Source organism: Ixodes scapularis, unplaced genomic scaffold (assembly GCF_016920785.2).
Source record: "Ixodes scapularis isolate PalLabHiFi unplaced genomic scaffold, ASM1692078v2 PGA_scaffold10__122_contigs__length_95168666, whole genome shotgun sequence".
In the NCBI taxonomy this organism is placed as follows: domain Eukaryota; kingdom Metazoa; phylum Arthropoda; class Arachnida; order Ixodida; family Ixodidae; genus Ixodes; species Ixodes scapularis.
Window position 1 is genome coordinate 44333625 of NW_024609836.1, and position 22186 is coordinate 44355810.

Here is a 22186-nt window from a genome sequence, read left to right on the forward strand (position 1 = left end):
CGTGGGATTTATTGCAGCTATAACTTTTTTCATCAAAAGTGCATTGTATATAGTTAGTCCATTATTTACATGTTCTGATTACCTGGACAAGACGACTCGTATTTGTGTTCATCCCTTGTCCGAAGAAGCAGTCATGTTGCAAAATGTTAACTGCCATTCCTTTCAGTCTTTTCAATCGACTTTTTGTTCAAAAGTGTGGGCCGCCTATATTTCGTTTCACCGTAACTTGGTAAAAGGCAACCGCCCCTCGAGCCAATCAGAGAGACGAAGCGAAGGTATGTGACAAATCTGTACAGATGAGCACTCCGATGGTATGTTATCGTGAGCCTCTCTCCAACGTGCATTTTGGCAACGCCGTTTGCCAAATTGTGATATAACGAATTACAGTTGCTACTAATGTAATTTCCCAAGGCCTTCATACTTTGGGCATTTGTTCGACAAGAATCTTACGTCAGCAATCACTGTGAGGTCGGCTGAGCGCCTATTGGACTCGAATGCTGCCTTAGCGTTCGACGTAAACTAGGGCCCATTCGTGTTCTTTACGCCGAAAACAAAAATGGTGACAGTCATGCTGCTTGATGGGGTTTTGCAAAGGGTCTATTGTGCCATACGTTTATATATGAAATGGCCTGCTATATAACAATGCATCAACACATACTATTCAACTAGATGCTCAGAGGTGCGTCTGTTTTTGCAATTAACAAGCTACAGCTATAGCTATTTCTTACGAGTGTAATATTTATTTGCGGTAGCTGGGCCCGTTTTGTGCTCATTAATGTCAGTGTGCTATGATCCTTACCAAACACTGACGCAGCACTCGTTTTCGATAAGAGCTGAGCCGAGACCACGCCGAACACTGATTCAGCCCTCGTGCACATGCTCCGAGTGTGTGCCCAAATAATGGCTACTAGATAGCGCGTACGTACGTCTGAAAAAAAAAAAAGTTATGTTGATGTCTGGTGACATTTCCCATCTAGAGCGTGACCCGTTCACCATTATCTTGGCAGACCAACCTCCCGCTATCTCCACATCTAAAGTCGAATTCGTTTTGTTTGAGAGGTCGTTTTCTTAGCTCACGAATGTTTGGAAAGTAAATCAAAACCTGAAACTTAAGAAAGTACTTTAATATAATTGTGGAGGAGCTCAGGGACGAAATAAAAGGATGGCTGTCGTCTTTTCTTTTTGCGAGACAAAATAAAAGACACAAGAAGAAAGTGATTTATTGTCCCATTGGCTTTTTAGGGACTCAAATCACGACGCAAACCTAAACAAATCATGCACTCAGTGTTTTATTAGTGTTAGATTTCATCGATTCTCGGTTCTTATTCAATGGGCCTTGTGTGGCAGCATACAGTCTCGTCGAAGATATCATATTTTGGTCTAGCGACAGAGGGGCCAGAAATATCGGGATCCTCTTCGTAGGCAGAACGGCACTTTGGGTTTATATTTGTAAGATTCGGCCTGCCAATCGACCACAACTCGTACACTGAAACACAAAAATGTTTTATCGATATTTTTTCATCGTAGTAGTATCAGACTAAATTCTCCAAAAAAGACAGCCGATGAAGTAAGTGACCCGCTAGGACGATTACGGCGCCGAACGAATGAAAATCCTGCTCGAAACATGGCTGCGCACGAGGAGAGAAATGGCGACATGAAAGAGTGTCCGGGCCCTGGTGTAGCCATATTTAAGGTAAACTCGCTCGAGAAGCTTTGCGCCTGTTCGGCAGTGAAGATATCCGTAAACACAGCATCTAATAGTCGAGAGTTTTAGGGAATACTTTTTGCGCACCCCATACGCTACACGATGGGTCGTCTGGTACTGAGCAATGCGCTACCACAGAACTGCGCTGTTCGTATACACCGGATGGCCCAACGTCTCGCATATAGGATGTGCAAACACGATTACCTAAAACTTTCTAAATGTGTTCTCGACGGTCCGGTAGCCATTAGAGAAGAGGATTTCCAAGTGACGATCATAAAATTGGCGGGAAAACAATAGAAGACGAAGCCGAGGGTTAATAAATAGTTGGTATCCAGCGATCGGATGCCTTTTCTCCTTTCTCTCCTCACCCTTTTCTGTAAGTTCAGCTGGTTTCCACAATCTAAGAAAACTACGAATTGCCAGTCCATCTTATGTAAGCCTGATGAGTAGCTGGACATGGTTTATAAAAATATGGGCTGGCATATGCTAGGCATAGGGTCATTGTATGAATTTACTCAAACCAACGCCGGGTTCCTACTGTGTTTAGCTGAAGTCGTACAACGTCTGTCAACATCCCATGCTGCCGCCGTCTTCGTTCACCGCGCAGAATCCTCGAATTCAGTTCTTTTTGTTGCGTCTAATCTATACGCCATGAGCTCGCGACCCCAGAGGTTGTACGAGAGCACCCTTATTTATACTTGCCACCACTGTTCGTCACGACATGATAGACATGCGCATTATGTTTTTGCTTCAAATCAAGTCTTCTTAATTTATTTGTGTTATACAAGTCATCTGTTGAAGAAGTGATCTGAACCGAACAACAATTTGAACTATAAAGTTACTCGTTGTATCTATATAGTATACGAGGGCAGTTTGAGAACTAATGAAACTGCGTGTTTGCTTTTTATGCAAGAGGGTAGATGGGCAGCGTTGTGCTAATGTTTACGGAGGTAATACATTCGCATTCGTTTCTTTTCCTGCGTCTTTTTTTTTTCTACGTTCCTTTCCCTGTGTCTTTTTTTCTATTTACCGTTCTGTCGCAGTGAACGGGGACACCTCAGAGACAGGCACGTAGCCGCGGGGGGGGGGGGGGGGGGGGGGGAGGGGCCCCCCCCCCCGTAATCTTTCATTTTGTTGAAACCTCCTCTCCCCCCTCCCCCTCATATAGCATTTTGTTATGGGCGGCCCCCCCCCAAATCAAAATCCTGGCTACGTGCCTGCTCAGAGTCATACATGTCATCATGGCGGACGACAAGGACGTGTTTGTGTAAGTATGGGGGAGGCACTTTTAAGCTTTAGGGAGTGGTAAGAGCACTGTAGCCCTCGTAATATAGCCCGGATTTATCTCTGCGTAAATCCCAGCCATTTGTAACGTTAAAGAAAAAAATGCACTTTTTTTTTGTACGATGATAGCGAACAATGTTGCGGCCACAACGCATGGAAGTGGTGTCGTAAAACATTATTGTACATTTATTTTGATTTTTAAACATTCTAACAAATATATTCAATGTAAAATATGTTACTTTGAACATAAAAAAATAATCAGAGCCCAATTTGGAATAAAATATCCGGTCTCATTACTTTTCAAATGGGGTTCGTAAAATTAAAATGGAAACAAAATGTTTGTTTAGGGCGATGTTTCCCTCAAAGGACTATGTTTTCAGCTCAAGATGTTAAGGAACACAGAATGCTACTAATTTTAAAAATTCGTTTTTTTTTAGTAACAGGGCTCAGAATTTAGTGGGTCAGTAAAGAACTTGATTGCCTCTGGTTCGCCCGAGCATTAGATCAAAGAATGGAAATTGAAGACTAAGCAACCTGCACATAACTATCATGCCTTGTTTATTTTCTTTTACCCGATACTTCACACTTTGTCTTAATCATAGCTTATCCAATAAAAAAATATCATACTACATAATGCGAAACTTGAGGACAAAAAGGAAAATTCTCGCTTACCGCCATTTGTGGGCTTTCTCACCGTGAAGCAGGTTGAATAGTCGGTAAAGAGCAGATCTTCATATTTCGGTCCTGGGACTAATTTATAAATAGGAATCGGGTGTTCTCAACATGTATCGAGTGAATAACATTGTTAACCGCTGCAATGCTATAACAATATCCCTTAAATACCCCAATGAAACCAGTTTCTAGACTAATTAGTTCTATGCTGTCATGGACCTCGAAGAAACCTCTGCTTGGTTCTCGCTTCAGATTTACAGTATAAGCTATGCTCATTTAGTCACTCCATCCGCCGATTCTCTTGTGCACGCCGCCATTTTGGTGCTTATGCACTTTTCAAAAATCCACTAAGCAACATTGAGGGTCGCCATTTCTTGGCCACGAGGCTCGTGACTGGAGCCGAGTCCTCGCCGTGTGCTGACGCAAGTCCGTGCCTAATTATGCTCAGAGTACGTGGTCAAAAAATTGCGGACGGGCGATGGCGCGCACTTTCCAAAAAAGGGTCTCCACGATTTGAAAAGGCCACTTCCTGAGCTCGAGACAGGCGCGATATTGTTTTGGCTCTGTCCCGGATCGTTTTAACATTTCTGGACGGCGGAAAAGCGCTTCCTGCGATTTCAGATAACTTTGCTTCAGGGAACTGGCAACCATAATTTCAAGCACCAAAAGCACCTGGAACGATTGTCTTCCGCCGAGTTGGCATTATGGACCCTAGGCCCACATGAGTATACCACCAGGGGTACTGAATAGGCGACGCTTCACAGTAAGGGCACTTCGACCACCTTGGTGCTTAAAATCATGGTTGCCAGCAGGGTGTAAGATAGACAGGTGGGGAAACGAGAGCCAAATGAGTGACCGCATTGTATCCTCCTCGGTTTTCTCTTTTTCTGTGGCGCCATCTATGTGGAGCACCGCGAACTCTCACTCCGGGTGGGCGACTGATGGCGACCGGCTAAACTGACAGAGATAATTTCTCGTAGATTTTTAATGAAGGACTATCGTGCTCTCGGTTTATTTTGCGCAATCTCCCATAAAATTCCACGCAAATCCGATTCCCATTTTTTTCCTCTCGCCGCAGCGCCATCTGTCGCCAATCGGGGGTACCCGCAAGCAGACGAGTACACAATCCGGTCACGGCGCTGCGGTAGGCTTCTATGGGCCGTTTCCCCACCTGTCTATCTTACACCCTGGTTGCCAGCTATCTGAGGCGTGATTTGAAACCGCAGGAAACGGTTTCCCGTCCTTCATAAATGTTAACTCGGTACTTGACGGAACAAAAACAGTGGCACCTGATCCTCCTGAAGTCGTACCTACAGCTCAGGAAGCAACATTCTCGAATCGTAACTATCACCAATTGACCGATCTCACCAGCCAGTTTCGCTGCGCCACCGCTGCGGATATGCACGAGCAGAATACGGGATGGCACGAGCTGTCTCGTGCTCTGGCATCTGTCACCTGCGAGGTACAGTTATGGCGACGTCACTTATGCGTGGAACGCTTAGTGCGATCGGTCTATTGCACTTCGCTCTAAGCATCAAAATGGCGGCGCCCAGAAGGACATTAGAAAATTGGGTGCCGTATTCTAAGCGTAGTTTTCTCAGAGGCTCTATTCGCAACTCCAGCGCGCCGCTCTCCTTTTCGTGGACGAACAGAGAACCTTAGGAGCGGTGACGGCAGCGGCGGCGCGGAAACGGTGGCAGGGACAGTCGACCTTGATGCGTTAAACCGTTTTACCGAAAAAAGTGAGCGCGTTGAAAAATTACACCATCTTCCCGAGGGGAACCATGGGGTGATGCGGAGCATCGCGGATCGTTATTAACGGTGTTATTAGACAGTTTTAGTATAGCGTTGCTGGCTCTTACGTACGCAATACGCAATAGTATAGCGTACGCTAAAAATGACCTGCTCGGACCGAATTTAGTTGTGCGTTACGTTTTCGAGTGAACACCGCGCATGATCTTGGTTAGATTTGCTAGAGCTGCAGAATTCCGCGTGTTTATAGTGCAACCAAGCTCCTGGAAAGAAATATTGAAAATGAAAACATGCTCAAACATTTTATTTAAAATTAAACCAAGCCGCAGCTGCCTCGTCAATAGCGCTTTTTGTGCGGGGTACAGAGGCTACGAGTAAAGGCCGGTTCAGACACATGCGTTTGAGTGCGTTTGACTGTGTTGCGTCGAGAACCGGAAGCGAGTCACCGGCACATCTGTACTTCGTATGAAGCGTGCAATCAAATTCAAAGAATCATCTTAGCACGCGATATAAGTAGCAGGGATGTCCTGGTTTCTCGCTGCCGCAACGCAGTCAAATGCAGTCAAACGAAACTGTCTGAACCAGGCTTAAGAGTGCGTAGCCAAATTCGATCACGGAGCCTCCGTCAATCAATCCGTTGAAACGACACCTTTTATCAATGCTATTGCGGAATGAAATTCATGACCCTGATGTCCAGTGCATAGCGAGAAATTCGGCGATTTCTTTTAGAGTCGTTCGTCCGTCGGCGATGAACTGCGCGAATAGGTTTAGCGTTGAGCAGATCGCAGCGTCGACGCACACTGCGAGCGGGGAACATTTTCACTGTGCACTCCTTCAGCTGCAGGGTGATCTGATTCAACCGCGGTAGGTCCCAGAAAGAATCGCCGAGCTGAACGCCATGCAATTTCACGTAACACGGAACTTCGAAAACACCACGTCGCCCTTGCTGCGCCAGTCGAGGCAATTGACCGCCATCTTGAAACTGGCGCTCTCGTTGAGTCCGAGATCTGGCGCTCTCGTTGAGTCCGAGCGTCCCGCAAGGCCCGCTAGCCAGCAACGCAAAATCCACAGCGTTGCGTGCGTACGCAATACGCTAGCCCTTCTATTGCGTTCTGCGCATGCGCACTCACAACCCGCAATCTCCTTGCGTACGCAAAGCTATAGCGTACGGTCCACTAAAACTGTATATTAACATTGTTAACTTGCGTTGGTTACCACACATCGCGTGAACGTTGTTGGAAACTCCGCAATGCTCCGCATCACCCCATGTTCCCCTCGGGAAGATGGTGTAATTTTTTAACGTGCATCACGCAGTATAGTGATTACACGAACGTGTGCCGGTACGAAACTCATCCAGATCGAAACGGGCGGGGGCGGCGGGGATCGAACCCAGGAGGTTCCCAGCGCAAGCTTTCGCTCCACGCTCCGAGCTGAGACGCGTTAGCCCACTCGGCCACTCCCTCCCCTGAACGCGCGCAGCGCGCTACCGCTGCTTATATTCACACTTGAAGGAGAGAAGACTAGAAGAGGAGAGTTGCGCATGCGCGCGCGGTGTGAGTAGAAGCGAACGCACACGAAGTGCACGCAGCTGGTAGAGAGAGAGAGCGGAGAGAGTAACGCGCAGCTGTTGGAGGGAGGGAAGGAGGAGAGTTGCGCATGCGTAGTGTGAGTGCGGACTACGACGCCGCGGGACATAGACCCGAGCAAGAGATGCTCCGCATCTAAAAGGAATTATTGTGCTCCGCCTTGCAAAAACCTTGCACGAAGGACCGGGATGTCTAATTTCATTAAGGACTTTTCGTGTATCGCATACGCTGAGGATTTCTGGTATTGTGTATGGCCACCAACTCAATCTGTGCTCAACGGGACGGAAAACGCTCCCGCTAATAATGATTTGTATAGTACGGTCTACGGGAAAGTCTATTCTTTGCCATAAGTAGGAGAAAACTCGACGCGCAACGGTATGTCGAGCAATACAAATCGGGAATGGGTTCGCGTTTTAAGGCCGTTACAAGGAACATGACCATTTATTCCGAGCACTTTAAAAAGACAGAATACTCGTACTTGCTTTCGGGTAATTACAAAGCAAATAAAGAAATGCACGAAGCATTTCAAGCGCGTCTGTGTTCGCCAGCCGTTTGTGAGGGGAGCTTCGAACGCGCAGTTTTGGCCATAGGGACCGCAATATTGCAAATAACACGGTACAAAAATGTATGGTGTATTAAAATATTTCTTTTTGACAGGGCAATAAATAAAACTCCGAAACACGCCGATTATGTTAATAGGCAGTTTTTGCATAGCGTACGGCACCCCTAAACTTCAGATGGACGTACAGCGCACTGACGTTCATGCGGCGCCACCAACTTTCACGAGCGACTTGATAGCCGAGTTGTGCAACTTATTAAAATAGCCTAAATATAGTGCAAATGACAGTAAAAAAAAAAAAAAAAAAAAATCGGAGTTTTCTTGGTTTTCCTGCAAAACCTCGGTGTTTTTTTTTTTTTTGTTTTTTTTTTTTTTGGGAGGGGGGGGGGGGGTCTTTTTGAAGCGTACTTCAGCTGTTTAATATCTTATATTGCGCCGTCATCAAGCCTCTCGTAAAAGTTGGGGCTGTCAGTTTGACGTCAGTGGGCTGCATGGCGATGCACGGCGAACCGAAGTTTTGGAGTGTCGTATATGTGACAAGGGGTGTAAGGACTACAACATTTTTTTTTTTTACAGTGATGAGCACGGCAACGCTCTGGCGCGCACTAAAAATTGTGCTTCAAAGGCGCAGCGCGAGCTTGCGGTTGCAATGCTACACTGCACGGTAGCCTGCGGTAACAAACTTTCTATCAATAACCATAGAGCAGTTTGATTACGTGTTGCAATACACTAAAACCGAGACGGTGAGCAGCGAGTTGTGAGGCTGTGACGCGAAGACACTGTGAACGCTGCACTTCCGAAGCTTGACGGTCACCGTTCGCGGCTCTAGAGCACTAATGGCCAGGCAAAGCGCAAACATACCTTCATCACCCTCGAAAATATTCTGCCACAAACAGTAGCGTGGCCGGTGCCTAAAACGCGCTTGCCCACCTCAAAGCTTCGCAATTCGAGGTATCTGCAACTTTTAAATAACAGCATGATCGTTTTCCTAACGTGCGTCAGCATATCCGTCACCTGTAATATGATCCCTCTCTAACCGCTTCGTATTTGTAGACAAATAAATCATTTTTAGCGCGCTGAACAACGTCAGCGAGCAGGCGCACGGGATATCCTGGAGAATCTATCCCCGTCTCTCCCGCCATCTTGGAGCTACCGTCCCGCCACCTATAGGGGGTTGGAGTTGCGAATAGGGCACCTCGTAATCTTTTAAAGCATGAGATGAATTTTAACGTTACCCCCACAATCCAGAAATGCTGTCCCTCCGTGCATTTCCCGCTACATTTAGCGGGGAAATTGAAATCACGTGACCTAAGCACCAATTCAGTTTCCCCGTTACAGTTTTATTTATTTTACTTATTTATTTATTTCAAATACCCTCAATGTAGTGAAGAGGGGAGAGAGCAGTTGGTGAGAAAATTTGTCATGTGACCTGATATTACAGAATCTCTACACCCAATTCAGTTTCCCCACAAAACTGACGTCACATGAGCTGATGTCATGTGACGTCAACTTACTTGAACTGAAATCGACCCATACACCAATGTAGTTTTCCCGCTATATTTGGCGAGGGAATTCATGTCACGTGACCTGACGTCATCAGAACTATATGCCCCAACTTAGTTTCCCCTGCTAAGTTGAGCAGAAAAATGGTCGTCACGTGACCTGACGTCACGGGACCACTAAAGTGGCGGGAAAGTTGATGTCACATGACCTGACGTCACGTGACCCCAAGTCACGTGACCTACGTATATATATATTTATATATTGATGTCACGTGGCCTATACTATGCTAGACTCAATATAGTTTTCTAAACAAATTACAATGATCGCTTCTTAAATACTGAATTTCAAAGTGTACTGCTTTCTGCCCCGGCTTTTCTTGTACATAATCATGACTCTTATTTTTACTTATTTCTAGTTAATACTGGTAGCTTTAATGGTTCATCAATCCCTATAGAGTTCTATGCTGCTGAAAATTGCCAACATTGAGGGTGCCCAACAAGTTTTTGGACTGAGCTGAACCCGAATAACGCATTTTATTTTACCACGCGTTAGGTTTTGGTAGGATACATTAGGGGCTTACATGGAAACATTATGGTTTTGGTTGTCATCGAGTCATTGTATTTGAGAATTTCGTTCGATTTATTCGGAGTGATCACGACGTGATGTCGGTTTCTGGAATTTAAAAGAAAAAAACATTACATTGTATTTGTAGGTTGAGGCTTGAAAGATACACCAATTTTCAATGATTGGCAAAATCAGCTTTTAAATTTATATTGATATGGGGCTGTCTAGTGGATCTTCCACTCCATTTTTTGTTTGGTTTTCGCAGTGTGATTTCAGGAGTAAAAGCCAGCTTATCTTCCGTTTATATTTTTGTCATCTTTCTTTTTCTTATTAAAATCCCTGTTCCAGTTGTACTAGCGGTCTACGCCACACGGGGGGTGCGGGGTAGAGCGCTAGTACAACTGGCCCAGACAAACATATCCGTATTTCAATCACCGCCACCACTCGCTCGCTCATCGGGGCAGCTAACTTTATTTCTTCCTATTCTAGGTTTAAATTATGTGTTTTTTTTTTCAAGCTTGAAAATGGGTATAACAGTTGACTAAAGGTGATGCCACAGTTATTGTGCTAGGGAAATTATCTTTGAAGCTGACAAAGGAATTTAACTTCCTAAAGTGTTTTATGCATTACAAGTGGCAGACGACTGAAAAAGACACCCCGACGATGGTGCGCAATTAGCGTGTAAGGCAGAAAAGTAGAACTATGATATATTTGCATCTGTCGTAAGTTTTGTCGTAAGTAATAAGGGCGATATTTTTTCCTTCTTATTTTAGTGGTGTGATTGCCGATTCGTGAAAAGCGTGGGAAATTTAGCTGATGGCACAATATTTTATTGATTTGCTTTTCTACTTGTTTATTTGGTAACATCTATGAAGCTTATAATAAAACTTGCGGCGTTTGGTGCCTTCGGTTGAAGCAAACACAAAACACAAAGGCATACCGAATTAATGTCTTTTTTTTTGTTTTTGTTTTTTTAAGATACGTTTGTAACCGATAAGGAGCAATGTACGTAAGGCGCACATAACGAGTCATGTTGCTCTACATTTTAAGAGAATTTAATGTTCGCATTGTCACCTTCCAATTTGACGTTTCATTACTCCCCGAACCCGAATCCATCAGTGCTCACGAGGAAAAATGTATCAAAAACCACGTAGTCTTTGATTGATAGAAGGTATCTCAAACGTTACGAAAAAAATAACCACTATAAACTTTCATAAATATGCAATATTCGCTAAAACAATACAAAACTAGAATATCTATAGTTCAAAAGCGAAACCAGTGCAATGAATTAGCAACATATAAAAACCTAAAACACCAAATATAATTATAGTTAGGCCGGGGAGAATCCAGAGCACCTTATTATCGCTTTACAGCAAATGATAGTACTTGATTAGCCAACAAAAACGCTAAACAAATAACAAAGCAATAACTGTGAACTCAACATCCTGTATTTCTCCAGCTTGTCAGTGTGTGTAGTCTATATTATAGTATTGGCCTCAGCAGATGCAGTGTGGGGTAAAGTACACATAAAAAGTACTTGAAGTAAAGTACAAAGTAAATGAAGGGTTATGTACTTGAAGTAAACTAGGCGCAATTTACTTCAGGTAAAATAATGTAAATACAATGTACATTAAAAGTAAAGCACAAGTACTTTTTAACACAGTTCTTCAATATTCCCAATTTTATTTCCCTATAGAGTGTTTTTTTTTTTTTTTTACTAGTATGCGTTGCCTTGGGGGTAATTGGAGGTGCATCAGTAATTTTCGGGAAATGGTGGCGAATAATTGGGTTAAGTCAAGTGGCCAAAGAGTAGTTGTTTTACTCTCGCTGGTGGCTGAAACTATTTAAACACGATAAACTTATACGGCACTTATTTGTATCAAGCTTATAGGCACCTTTCCTTCACGCAGAGAAATGACTGGATGATGGCTCAAAATACGCATAACGATACGCCTTTTTTTTTTTTTTTTTACAGAGGAGTTGTTAAGGGCTAGTTTCCCCAGCATCGTGTCCGTCAGAAAACAGATGATAACACGAAACTCTGGACAGCTACCTCCATCTATAAACAATTTCGGCAACCAGACAACCGGCTTGCCGGTTGTCTGGTTGCCACCGTCGCTTATAGATGGCGCAACCTTTCCAGCTTTTTCATAGGGAGGCTCTAGTTCCTTTCCAACCTGGCTGGCCGACTTGCGGCCGTCCATAACTTAATTCTCACCATAATACAGCTTCGCTGGTCTTCTACCTTCACCAGTGTGGAAAGGCTGGAAGTTTTTTTTGTTAAAAGTTGGATCTAACCTTACCAGGAAAATCAAGGAGACGAGCACGTTGTCCTTGAAACGGCTGGATTTCACCGAAACGAAATTTGGGGAATGTACTTTGAAGTCGGGAGTTGTACTTTCCTCGGAAAAAAAAACAAAAAAACTTTAAGTACAAGTATGGACTCAGAGAGCGTCCTTGAAGTAACTTACATATTTTCTAAACCTACTTGAAGTAGTACTTTAAGTACAATGTACTTATAGTACTTCCCAACACCGAGCAGATATCCGTATTACACGTCGTTTTAAAGGCCTTTGAAACTTACGAACTTGAGCATTGAGGATTTGCATCAAAAGATTATTCTTGGTGACAAGCGTTTCTCTTGAGCAAAACCAACAAGCCAAACAAGGGGCGTTGGCATGTTCTTGTTTATTTCGACCAGTACGGCCAAGTTGCTCTAAGGATTATTGAAACAAGAATGGATACGCACATATGACCTTTGTGATGTACGTAAAGCATATCCCTTAAAACTGTGAAAGTTTGTCTCTTTTCAAAACCTTCCAAGTGCTTCCTTTTAGTACACTGTGCGTCGGCAAAGTCAGAATCGTTTTTCACGGAACGGTAGAGAAGGTAAAACGTCCGGTTTGTAGACAAGAGCTGTAAATAAATAGCAATGCCTCGGCATTAGACTTCATAAATATTTAGAAAAATACTCCACTTTCTACGTTTGATAACAACTCTTCGAGTCTAAGAAACAAAAATGGCGATTGCTTGTTTGCGCTTCGGTTAGAAGTTACGAAAAGTTTTCGAGGGAAAGGAAGGCTTGGGAGAGGAAGGTCTTTCTTTTTCACCTCTCCAGCCTTCCGTTTGCTTCCTCCTTCCCAGCCATCCTTTCTCTCAAAAACTTTTTTTAACCTGTAACTGATTATAGTAGTGTCGAGCAGTGTGCGGATCATTTAGGACAATTAAATATTTTCATTGGTTTTGCGTAATTAACTTTTTAAGGGGTGATGCGTGACAAAAAAACAATATTTTGCAAAAAAAAAAAAGATTGAGTTATGGTTTTATGATGTTTTATTATTTTTTTAATCTTCATATTTGATGTATAAAATAATTAGTGCTGGTTAAGATCGCAGAATTAGTCAAATGCGGATTTGAAGACTTCCAGGCAACCCACAGTGGCATGAATTTAAGCCATTTTTTTTCTACGTGGTTCTTCAAGCTGTGATGTCGCCCGCCATCACATTTACACTGAAAAGTAGACCTAGCCGTCGTAGCTTCAATTTCTCCGAGCAATTTATTCAAATTTTGTTTTCCGCACCGCTAATGAGTATAGCCACACCTCAATGGTAACATTTGAAGGCGTTTTTTTCTTTTTATGTAACTTTAGGGCATCTTCACAGTTTGTGCCGAGGAATTGCTGTTCTTAAAGGGCCGATGCAACGATTTTTGTACTTTGCGCAAATACCACTTAGAACGAATCCTTGACGCTAATGACCTGTAAAACACCCGTCTGTTCTTCACCACACCCAATCAAAGTCGCAGAAAAAAAAAATAAAGAAAAACGAGCAGCGTTCATCTTCTCAACTCGGAGCGGGAATGAGCGGCCACGTGATCTGGAGCCGATTGTATGCCGCCAATGTTGATCATAACAACGCGCTGGGGTTGGCGAAGCACAGAAGACGCGCTGAGTCCCAGACATTGTTATGGCTCGGCTGTTGTCGTCGTTGCAGCGATTGGACACGGGGCACTAACCGAATGCTCCTCTAGCTATCGATTATCACGAGCCCAAATCAAGTGCCCACGCAATGCTCGGGTCCAATCTATGAACCGCATTCAAATATCGTCACTTGGGTGTACTGCGATCCCCACGTTACGTCAACAAGTTTCGCGAAGGAGAGATTAAATGAAAACGCTCGCTTTTGTCCTTGAAATTACATCGCACCAAAGGAGTTTCTTGGCCAGTGGCGTTATGTCAGGTGAGAGTATCCTTGAGTCCCACTCGTGACAGTAAGCTCGCATAAAGTGAAAAACGTTCCAATTGAATATCGTTGCACCGCCCCCTTAATATTGTCCTATTGCTACCAAATTTGGCATGCATATATTTTAGAATATGTACAATGCAACTATCTAGATCTACTTAGAATGTATATTTTTATTTATAAAAAAACGTAAGAAACTTTGTTAGCCCCTTGAAATAACATTTTTTCTCTTTTTTGTTATTTCAAAATGAAAGAAGCATCGCACACATTATTTTTGTTGTTCATTGCACTCAGTGGTTTAAAACAAGTAAATTAGTTTATTTTACTAAGCTTTTCAAGTATATTGTCATGCCTCACGTGTGCAAGAGCATGGTTTTTTTCAGCATACAGTGCATCGAAGACCTTAAAAAAAACTATATAAAATCTAATTTATTTGTTATGAAGAGAAGATTAAGCAACATACACTGTAGAAATTTCAATTCGATATCGTTAATAATAATAAAAACATATCTCCTTACACGCATGTTCTCGATGTTATAACTTCGCCTCGGTGGTCGTCGACCGAGATCCAGACAACAGACACCCGGCTTCGATCGCACCCGCGTTCCAACTCTCACGGGGCTTTTATTTGTGAGACAAAGAAGAAAAAGACCAAAACACGCGACGCCTTCCTAGCGGAGGTAAATCATTCAGTTACTACATTTCCCCACACTAATCCAAAACACACGTTACACAGTACAACAGCAACACTTCAACTTGGTCTGCCAACCAGGTAATAAGTAAGCCTGTGGGGTTGCCTACTTATTCGCGTGCTGTGCCTTACAGAAGGAGCGGGCACACCAGGTTCGTCATCGTCATGACTATTGAAGTGGTTCTCAGGCTCCGAGTCCGAGTCATCTGAATCCGTGGATGCTGCCGGCTCACCGTGGTCCACCGGCGAGCTCCGTTCAGTATCAAATACATTTTGGGATCTTGGCCTCAGGTGATCACAGTGTACAAAACGAATCGTACTAAAGACTCGCACCAAGTATGTAAGAGCACTAATTTTCTTCGTCACCTTTCCTCTTACCCATCCCGTTTCCTCCCCTCTCACGTTTCGCACCCACACATTGTCTCCGACATTGAACTCCCTCGGCCCTGCCTGTTGGGTGTCAACGGACTTCTTGGCTTCATTTTGTTTTTCTCGCCGAAAAGAAGCAGAACCGGGTTTCAACAAGGCAAGACGTGTCCGTGGCAAGCGCCCAAGAAAGTGCTCTGCCGGCGTCTTCCCAGTTACCACGTGGGAAGTTGTTCTGTACTGGAACAAAAAGTTTGACAGCTGCAGCTGCATGCTCCTTTTTCCACTCCGCTCCCTGTCCTCCAGCGCCTGTTTCAGAAGGGACTTCTTCACCGTTTCAACTGCGCGTTCGGCAAGTCCATTGGATGCCGGGTGGTAAGGACGAGTTGTCGTGTGCAAGATTCCATTTTCACGCATGGAGGATCTGAACTCTTCAGACACCAGCTGTGGTCCATTATCTGTGACCACTTCCTCTGGCAACCCGAATTGCGAGAATATGATCTGCAGCTTTTCGATGGTGTGCCAAGAGGTCGTAGACGACATTAGAATGGCTTCCAGCCATTTTGAGTGGTCATCAACTAGGATCAGTATGTTGGATTGATCTTTCTGTGCGAAATCTAAGTGCACGCGTTCGAAGATCCTAGTAGCCAAAGGCCAATGTTGAACCGGAGCACGGGGGGAGTTGTTCTGCGTTGCTTGACAGACGTCGCACGTTAGTAATAGTAATAGTAATATTTATTCACAGGAAATATATACAAAAACAGTGATCTGGCCCACCAGACATGCTGTCTCGCCAGCATCTTCATTTTAGATGCTCCTGGGTGCCCTTCGTGTAGAAGACGGATGATGACGTCATGCAATGTTTTTGGGATGACCACTCTCGTGCCCCATACCAAGCATTCCTGGTCGGTAGACAACGCTTCTCTTCTCTGGAAAAAGGGAATTAAGTCCGGATCGTCTACTTTCTTAGGCCATCCTCGTTTCGTGAGTTCGATGATCCGAGGTAGTAGGGTATCCTTTTTAGTCTCCTCCTGCACTGTCCAGCTTGTGATCGGAACATGATCGAGCGGCGAAAAGAAGTTAACCTGGTCACAGTCTTCTGTTTTCGCGGGAAGGGGGAGCCTTGAAAGGGCGTCGGCGTGACTAATGCTGGTACCCTTCGCGAAAACGATCACAAAGTCGTACTCAGCTAACAGAAGTCGCCATCTCTGAATACGTGCAGCTGCCATGCCGGTTGACTTCTGCCCTTGCTTCAAAAGTGTGGTGAGAGGGTAGTGGTCAGTGACCAATGCGAATCTTCTACCGAAAAGGTACTTACGAAACTTCTTGACAGCGAATACGATAGCAAGCGCTTCCTTTTCTACTTGCGAGTAGTGTTGTTCGGCCGTCGTCAATGTCCTTGAAGCGTACTCAACCGGTCTGTAAACTCCCTTGCTCACTTCATGAGCCAAAACTGCCCCTACACCATAATTAGAAGCGTCGCAGGTCAACCTAACAGGCTTACTTGGACAGTACAAGGTCAACAGATCAGCACTACATAGAAGCTCTTTAGCTTTCCTCACACACTCATCACATTCTTTTGACCACAACCATTCAGCCCCTTTTTCTAGCAAGTCGTACAGAGGCCGCAGCAATGCTGCCAAGTCTGGCAGAAACTTGGCGTAGAAGTTTAACATTCCTAGAAAACTGCGGAGCTCATGTACATTTGTAGGAGGCGGAGCGCTTTTGACCGCTTCCACCTTGTCGGGGCAAGGCCGGAGCCCGTGTTTGTCAAGCATATACCCAAGGTACTTCACTTCGCCCACAAAAAACTTGCTCTTTTCCAGGTTCAAGCTCACACAATGCTTGGCAAGTCGTTCTAACACGCGTTTCACATTGTCGAAACATTCATCATGGTTCCTGCCTCCAATCAACAGATCGTCAATGTAACATGCAACCTTCGGCAACCCAAGCAAAACCTTATCCATGGTAGCCTGAAAAATAGCTGGAGCGCTCGACACGCCGTACGGCAATCGCGAAAACTCGAAAAGACCGAGGTGAGTGTTTACTGTCAGCGCTTTCCTTGCGTTGCTATCAAGTTTCAGTTGCAAACACGCAGCACGCAGGTCAAGAACCGTGAACACGCGGCACTCCGTGAACGTTGCGAACAACTCGTCCACCATTGGCAAGGGGTAGTGTTCCGTACGCAAGTTCGGATTTACTGAGACACTGTAATCGCCACAGATACGAATCTTTCCGCCGGGCTTCGGAACAATGACTAGCGGAGTTGCCCAGTCACTCGTCTTCACAGGAGACAAGATACCATCGTCAATCATTCTCCTCAACTCGCAATCAACAGCGTCCCTAAACGCAAAGGGAACGGTACGATGCTTGCAGAACACTGGCTGAGCATTATCCTTGAAAACAAGGCTTGCCGTGAATCCTGTTATTGCTCCGGATTCTTTCTTAAACACCGACGGAAACAACACTTTCAATGTTTCAAGAGATTTCTCTTCTGCTGTAACTGCGAAAACTGACCTCCAGGCCAGCTTTACTTGCTGCAGCCAGTTTCTACCAGGCAGCGTAGGTAGCCGCACACTGCCGTTTCTTACCACCACTAAACTCAGCACATGTTTCCCATGACCGCTAGCTACCTCGACGTCGGATACACCGACGACGTTAACTTTTTCCCCGGTGTACGTACGCAAGCTGGGCTCACACCGTTTTAGCACTCCTCGAGGTAGAATCTTTCGATACGCCTCTTCTGGCATAAGGGTAACTGCAGAGCCCGTATCAACCTCCAACTCTACCTCGTGACCTGCTATTTCCAACGTAGTCGTAACCGGTGGCACCCCCGCGACTACGTTACAACGTACAACGCACACGTCTCCGGGGCCCAGATTAGGCCAGCTCTTTGGCTTACCCCTGGTCTGTTCTCCTCTGCACATTCTTTTGATGTGTCCTTTTCCGCACTTGAAGCACTTCGCTTTAAGGAATGGACACTTACAAGGTTCATGCGCAGAACCACATCGAGAGCAGACAGTTCCTGGCTGTCGCTGCTGTTCCTGGTCTTGTCTGTCCCACAACCGATGCACGTCGGTGGTATCTGGACCGCTCTGTCTCTGCAGCTCTTTACTCTGCTCTGTAGCCAGTTCCCTTGCTGCAGTGCCACCTTGTAGACGTCCCCGAATTCGGAACTGCCATCCATCTCGAGAAGCGGTCGCTGAATCTCGGCATCGAGGCAACCAGCAACGAACCGGTCTCGAAGAGCAGTGTCGATTAATTCACCAAAGTCACAAGTCATGGCCAGCTTCTTGAGGGCAATCACAAAGTCTGCCAGGCTTTCGCCGTCCTTCTGGTACCTCCGGTGGAATTTCGTCCGCTCCGCTATGGTAGACTTGGCCGGCGAGAAGTGGTTCTTGAGTACACATGTCAATTCTGACAAGTTCTTGGAAATCGGAAGCGCGGGCACCAGCAATTCTTTAAGAGTGCGATATGCATTTGTCCCGAGGAAGTTCAAAAACGTTGCCGCCGCATCCTCTGGTTTCACAGCATTCACTTGCACAAAAATCTGGAAGCGTTCCAGGTAGTCGTCGAACGTTTCCTCGTCCGGTCGGAACTCGTGGAACTTCGGCATGCTGTCTGTTCATCGCATCGTCGTCGCCAGTTGTTATAACTTCGCCTCGGTGGTCGTCGACCGAGATCCAGACAACAGACACCCGGCTTCGATCGCACCCGCGTTCCAACTCTCACGGGGCTTTTATTTGTGAGACAAAGAAGAAAAAGACCAAAACACGCGACGCCCTCCTAGTGGAGGTAAATCATTCATGGCGAATTCCACTGGTCGTTTTGGAGCGCGCCGGGATCGACTTTTCTGGAGCGAGCCTATTTCACTGGGCGATCGGGATTGAGACCGACATGTTTCACTGGTCGTTTTGGATTAGCTCCCGCTCCAGATCTCGCTCTGGATCCGATGGCGAATTCCACTGGGTGTTTTGGAGCGCGCCGGGATCAGTTCACCAGATCCGGAATGGAGCTCACAATCCGAACGGGGTCGCGCCGGCGATGGATCCCCCGTGGAACATGACCACTGCTCCGGGATCGGCATTTGCCTTCATGTCATTCAACTGCCGGGGAATCCCCTTTCCGCGGCCGCCGCGGTCGTATCGAACACGTTTTCGCAATCACGGCGCTAACACGTGTTCGACGCACGAGCGGCAGGAGTGGCTCAGGAGCTTCTAGCAAAGATTGCCGGAATGCCCGTAGCGCGGCCCCCAAAACCTTCTCTTCTCCTTCCTAAAAAACGAACCGGCTGTTGAGCCAAGGGGTAAAGACCCTGTCACACTGAGGGGACAGATGGACAACTCTATCCGACAACACGGGGAAATCGTGTTGCCGGCGACCCTGTCACATCGCGGCAACAACAGTCGGGCAACATATTGCTGCCTCCCAACAACAGTGTGCCCGATTTGTTATCCGACAACGCTGTCACACCGCACTGACGGCGAGGACAATACGGGGAACACTCTGCCATCTTGATTGTTTACCTTCGTTCGTGTGCGGCGCGGAATCGCTGGAAATGTGACTCTACACAGTGCTAGTGCGTTCGAAGGGCCGGGAATTACCACGGCACGACATCAACCAGTGGCTGTAATTCGAAAACTTGACACGGGGAGTAGTTTCCGCTCTTTATTCTACCGAGATGTTCATCATTCGTTGACAAAGCAGATAGCCCTAACCGAGGAAAGTGACATCGCTGATATATGTTCGGCATTTATGCCACCGTATGAAGTGTTTCTGTCCGGTTCTTTCATGCAATTCCTATTTCTACTGTGAAATTGCGTTAGCACCGGCAGTACCCCAAACCGTCTTTTGTAACGTGGTGTTGAGCTGAACTGACAGTGCTTCAAAACTGCGACACCGACACCATCGGCCTTCATAACAATCGGTGGAATAAATATTTTTCAACGCTGTCTACTTGTCTACCGCCTGCTATGTGATCGATTCATTGCCCCAAAACATCCTGGGTATTTTTGAAACAAATCAGGTGTCTGGTAGCGGCTGGTTCCAAGTATCAACGTTTTCGCAATCGCGGCGCTAATACGTGTTCGACGCACGAGCGGCAGGAATGGCTCAGGAGCGTCTAGCAAAGATTGCCGGACTGCCCGTAGCGCGGCAAAACCTTCTCTTCTCTTCTCCTTCCTGGAAAACGAACCGGCTGTCGAGCCAAGCGGTAAGCAAGCGGCCATTACCATTTCTTCTGAGGCGAGATCAGGCGAGATGCCCGCGAGAAAGGAAGTCACGTGTGTGCGCCGAGGGCTGACCCGGCTGGCTTCCGGTTGAATCCGCCAAAATCGGGGGAGCGACTTTCTCGGATCCAGATCGAGATCTGGAGCGGGAGGTAATCCAAAACGATCAGTGGAACACGTTCGTCTCGATCCCGATCGCCCAGTGAAATAGGCTCGCTCCGGAAAAGTCGATCCCGGCGCGCTCCAAAACGACCCGTGGAATTCGCCACGAGAAAAGTCGCTCCCACGATTTCGGCGGATTCAACCGGAAGCCAGCCGGGCCAGCCCTCGGCGCACACACGTGACTTCTTTTCTCGTGGGGCATCTCGCATCAGAAGAAGAAGAAGCACGTGGCGGGCTGGGCTCCTAGATTGTCTCGACATCAGAAGAATTCGTAATGGCCGCTTGCTTGCCCATTGGCTCGACAGCCGGTTCGTTTTCCAGGAAGGAGAAGAGAAGGTATTTGCCGCGCTACCGGCATTCCGGCAATCTTTGCTAGAAGCGCCTGAGCCATTCCTGCCACTCGTGCGTCGAACACGTGTTAGCGCCGCGTAGCGAAAATGTCTTCGAAACGACCGCGGCGGCCGTGAAAAGGGGATTCCCGGGCAGTTGAATGACGGGAAGGCATCCGCCGATCCCGGAGCAGTGGTCATGTTCCACTGGGGATCCGTAGGCGGCGCGACCCCGTTCGGATCTTGTGCTCCAATCCGGATCTGGTCGACTGATCCCGGCGCGCTCCAAAACGCCCAGTGGAATTCGCCATCAGTTACTACACTCGAAAGATTTGATTCAGCTGAACATCCACTCCGGCATGGAGCGTCAACTTAACCGAAGCCATTTGGTTCGACCTAAGCTTAAATAGGAGTTAGATTTTAGCACAGCTTGAAGTATCTGTTCACACTACAAAAACTAGGTCTCGAATTTTAAGCTTTTGGCAGTTCCTCATGTGGTGAAAGCCTACAGAACATCAGGCATTTTAATATCCGGCTCAAGACATATATCTTCCCTAGATAATATTATGCAGTAAACATCATTCTATAAATATTGCAATAAAATATTTTTTGTATTTTTTTTTACGCCGGACACAATTTATGCACGTGATTGTTCATTGACAATTTTCTAGCTTTAAAAATGCAGCGCTTACGAAGGCAAAGCTCGCCTATCATGTGCGTTGAATCTCTGTAAATGTATTACCAAGCTTTATAGTGCGTTCCAACTTTAAGGAAACGCGGTACATACCTTTGTTGAATCGTTGTGCACTTGAACTTGATTTTTATCTTCAGTCGATTGAGCACATGCATCGCGGCAGGCTATAAGAGTCGCAGCTGCACAGACCAATACAAACATATCTTTCTGGTAAAATTCGGCCTCAGCAAAGGAATCGAAAAGCTTTGATAAATATATACGTATACATCTAGCTGGAAAATACCAAGAAAGGTCATTTCTTGAAATGACCTTTCTTGAAAGGTCATTTCAAGAAATGACCTTTCTTCATTTCAAGAAGTCAAGAAAGGTGAGGCTCACAATAATGCCTTACAACCATCACACATGAACCTGTTGGTCAGCGAAAATAAAATAAGTTCAACTAAGCGCAAGCATCTACTCAATACTCAACAAAAAATAGGGTTGCTTTTCTGCGGTGATTTGCCGCAGGCTATGTCGAAATGCGATGTACTGCTTGTCTTCCATGAAAGCTAGATTTCTTTATGTGGGTAGGAATTGAATAAGAGAAGATGAGTGCGTGCTGGAACGTCGGAACACCGAGCTCTGGTTGGAATAAAGACTTTTAGCAAACCGCTGCCGTATTCCGCGTACCGCACTACAGAAGCTTGTGACGCATTCTTTTAAGCACGCACTCGAAGGAAGAAGACGACGACGACACTGCTGCTGGTAACGTTTTTTGTGTCTCTGAATTTTCCTTACGTAGCCGATAAATTGCGTGTTTAAACAGTATATTCGGTGATTAGCAAGTAACAGAAAGACAGGGTTTTCGTGC

General features: G+C 45.8%; 1 protein-coding gene across 1 annotated transcript; it reads right to left on the reverse strand.

The window, feature by feature from the left end:
* Positions 1-1322: 1322 nt before the first annotated feature.
* LOC120849557 lies at positions 1323-21564 on the reverse strand. The gene is made up of 5 exons (XM_040221783.2): positions 21430-21564; positions 12375-12541; positions 9642-9733; positions 3662-3739; positions 1323-1486 (listed from the first exon to the last, which is right to left on the reverse strand). The coding sequence occupies exons 1-5, from the start codon at positions 21535-21537 to the stop codon at positions 1323-1325; spliced, it is 609 nt and encodes a 202-aa protein (XP_040077717.1). The 5' UTR covers positions 21538-21564.
* Between the last annotated feature and the right edge of the window lie 622 nt (positions 21565-22186).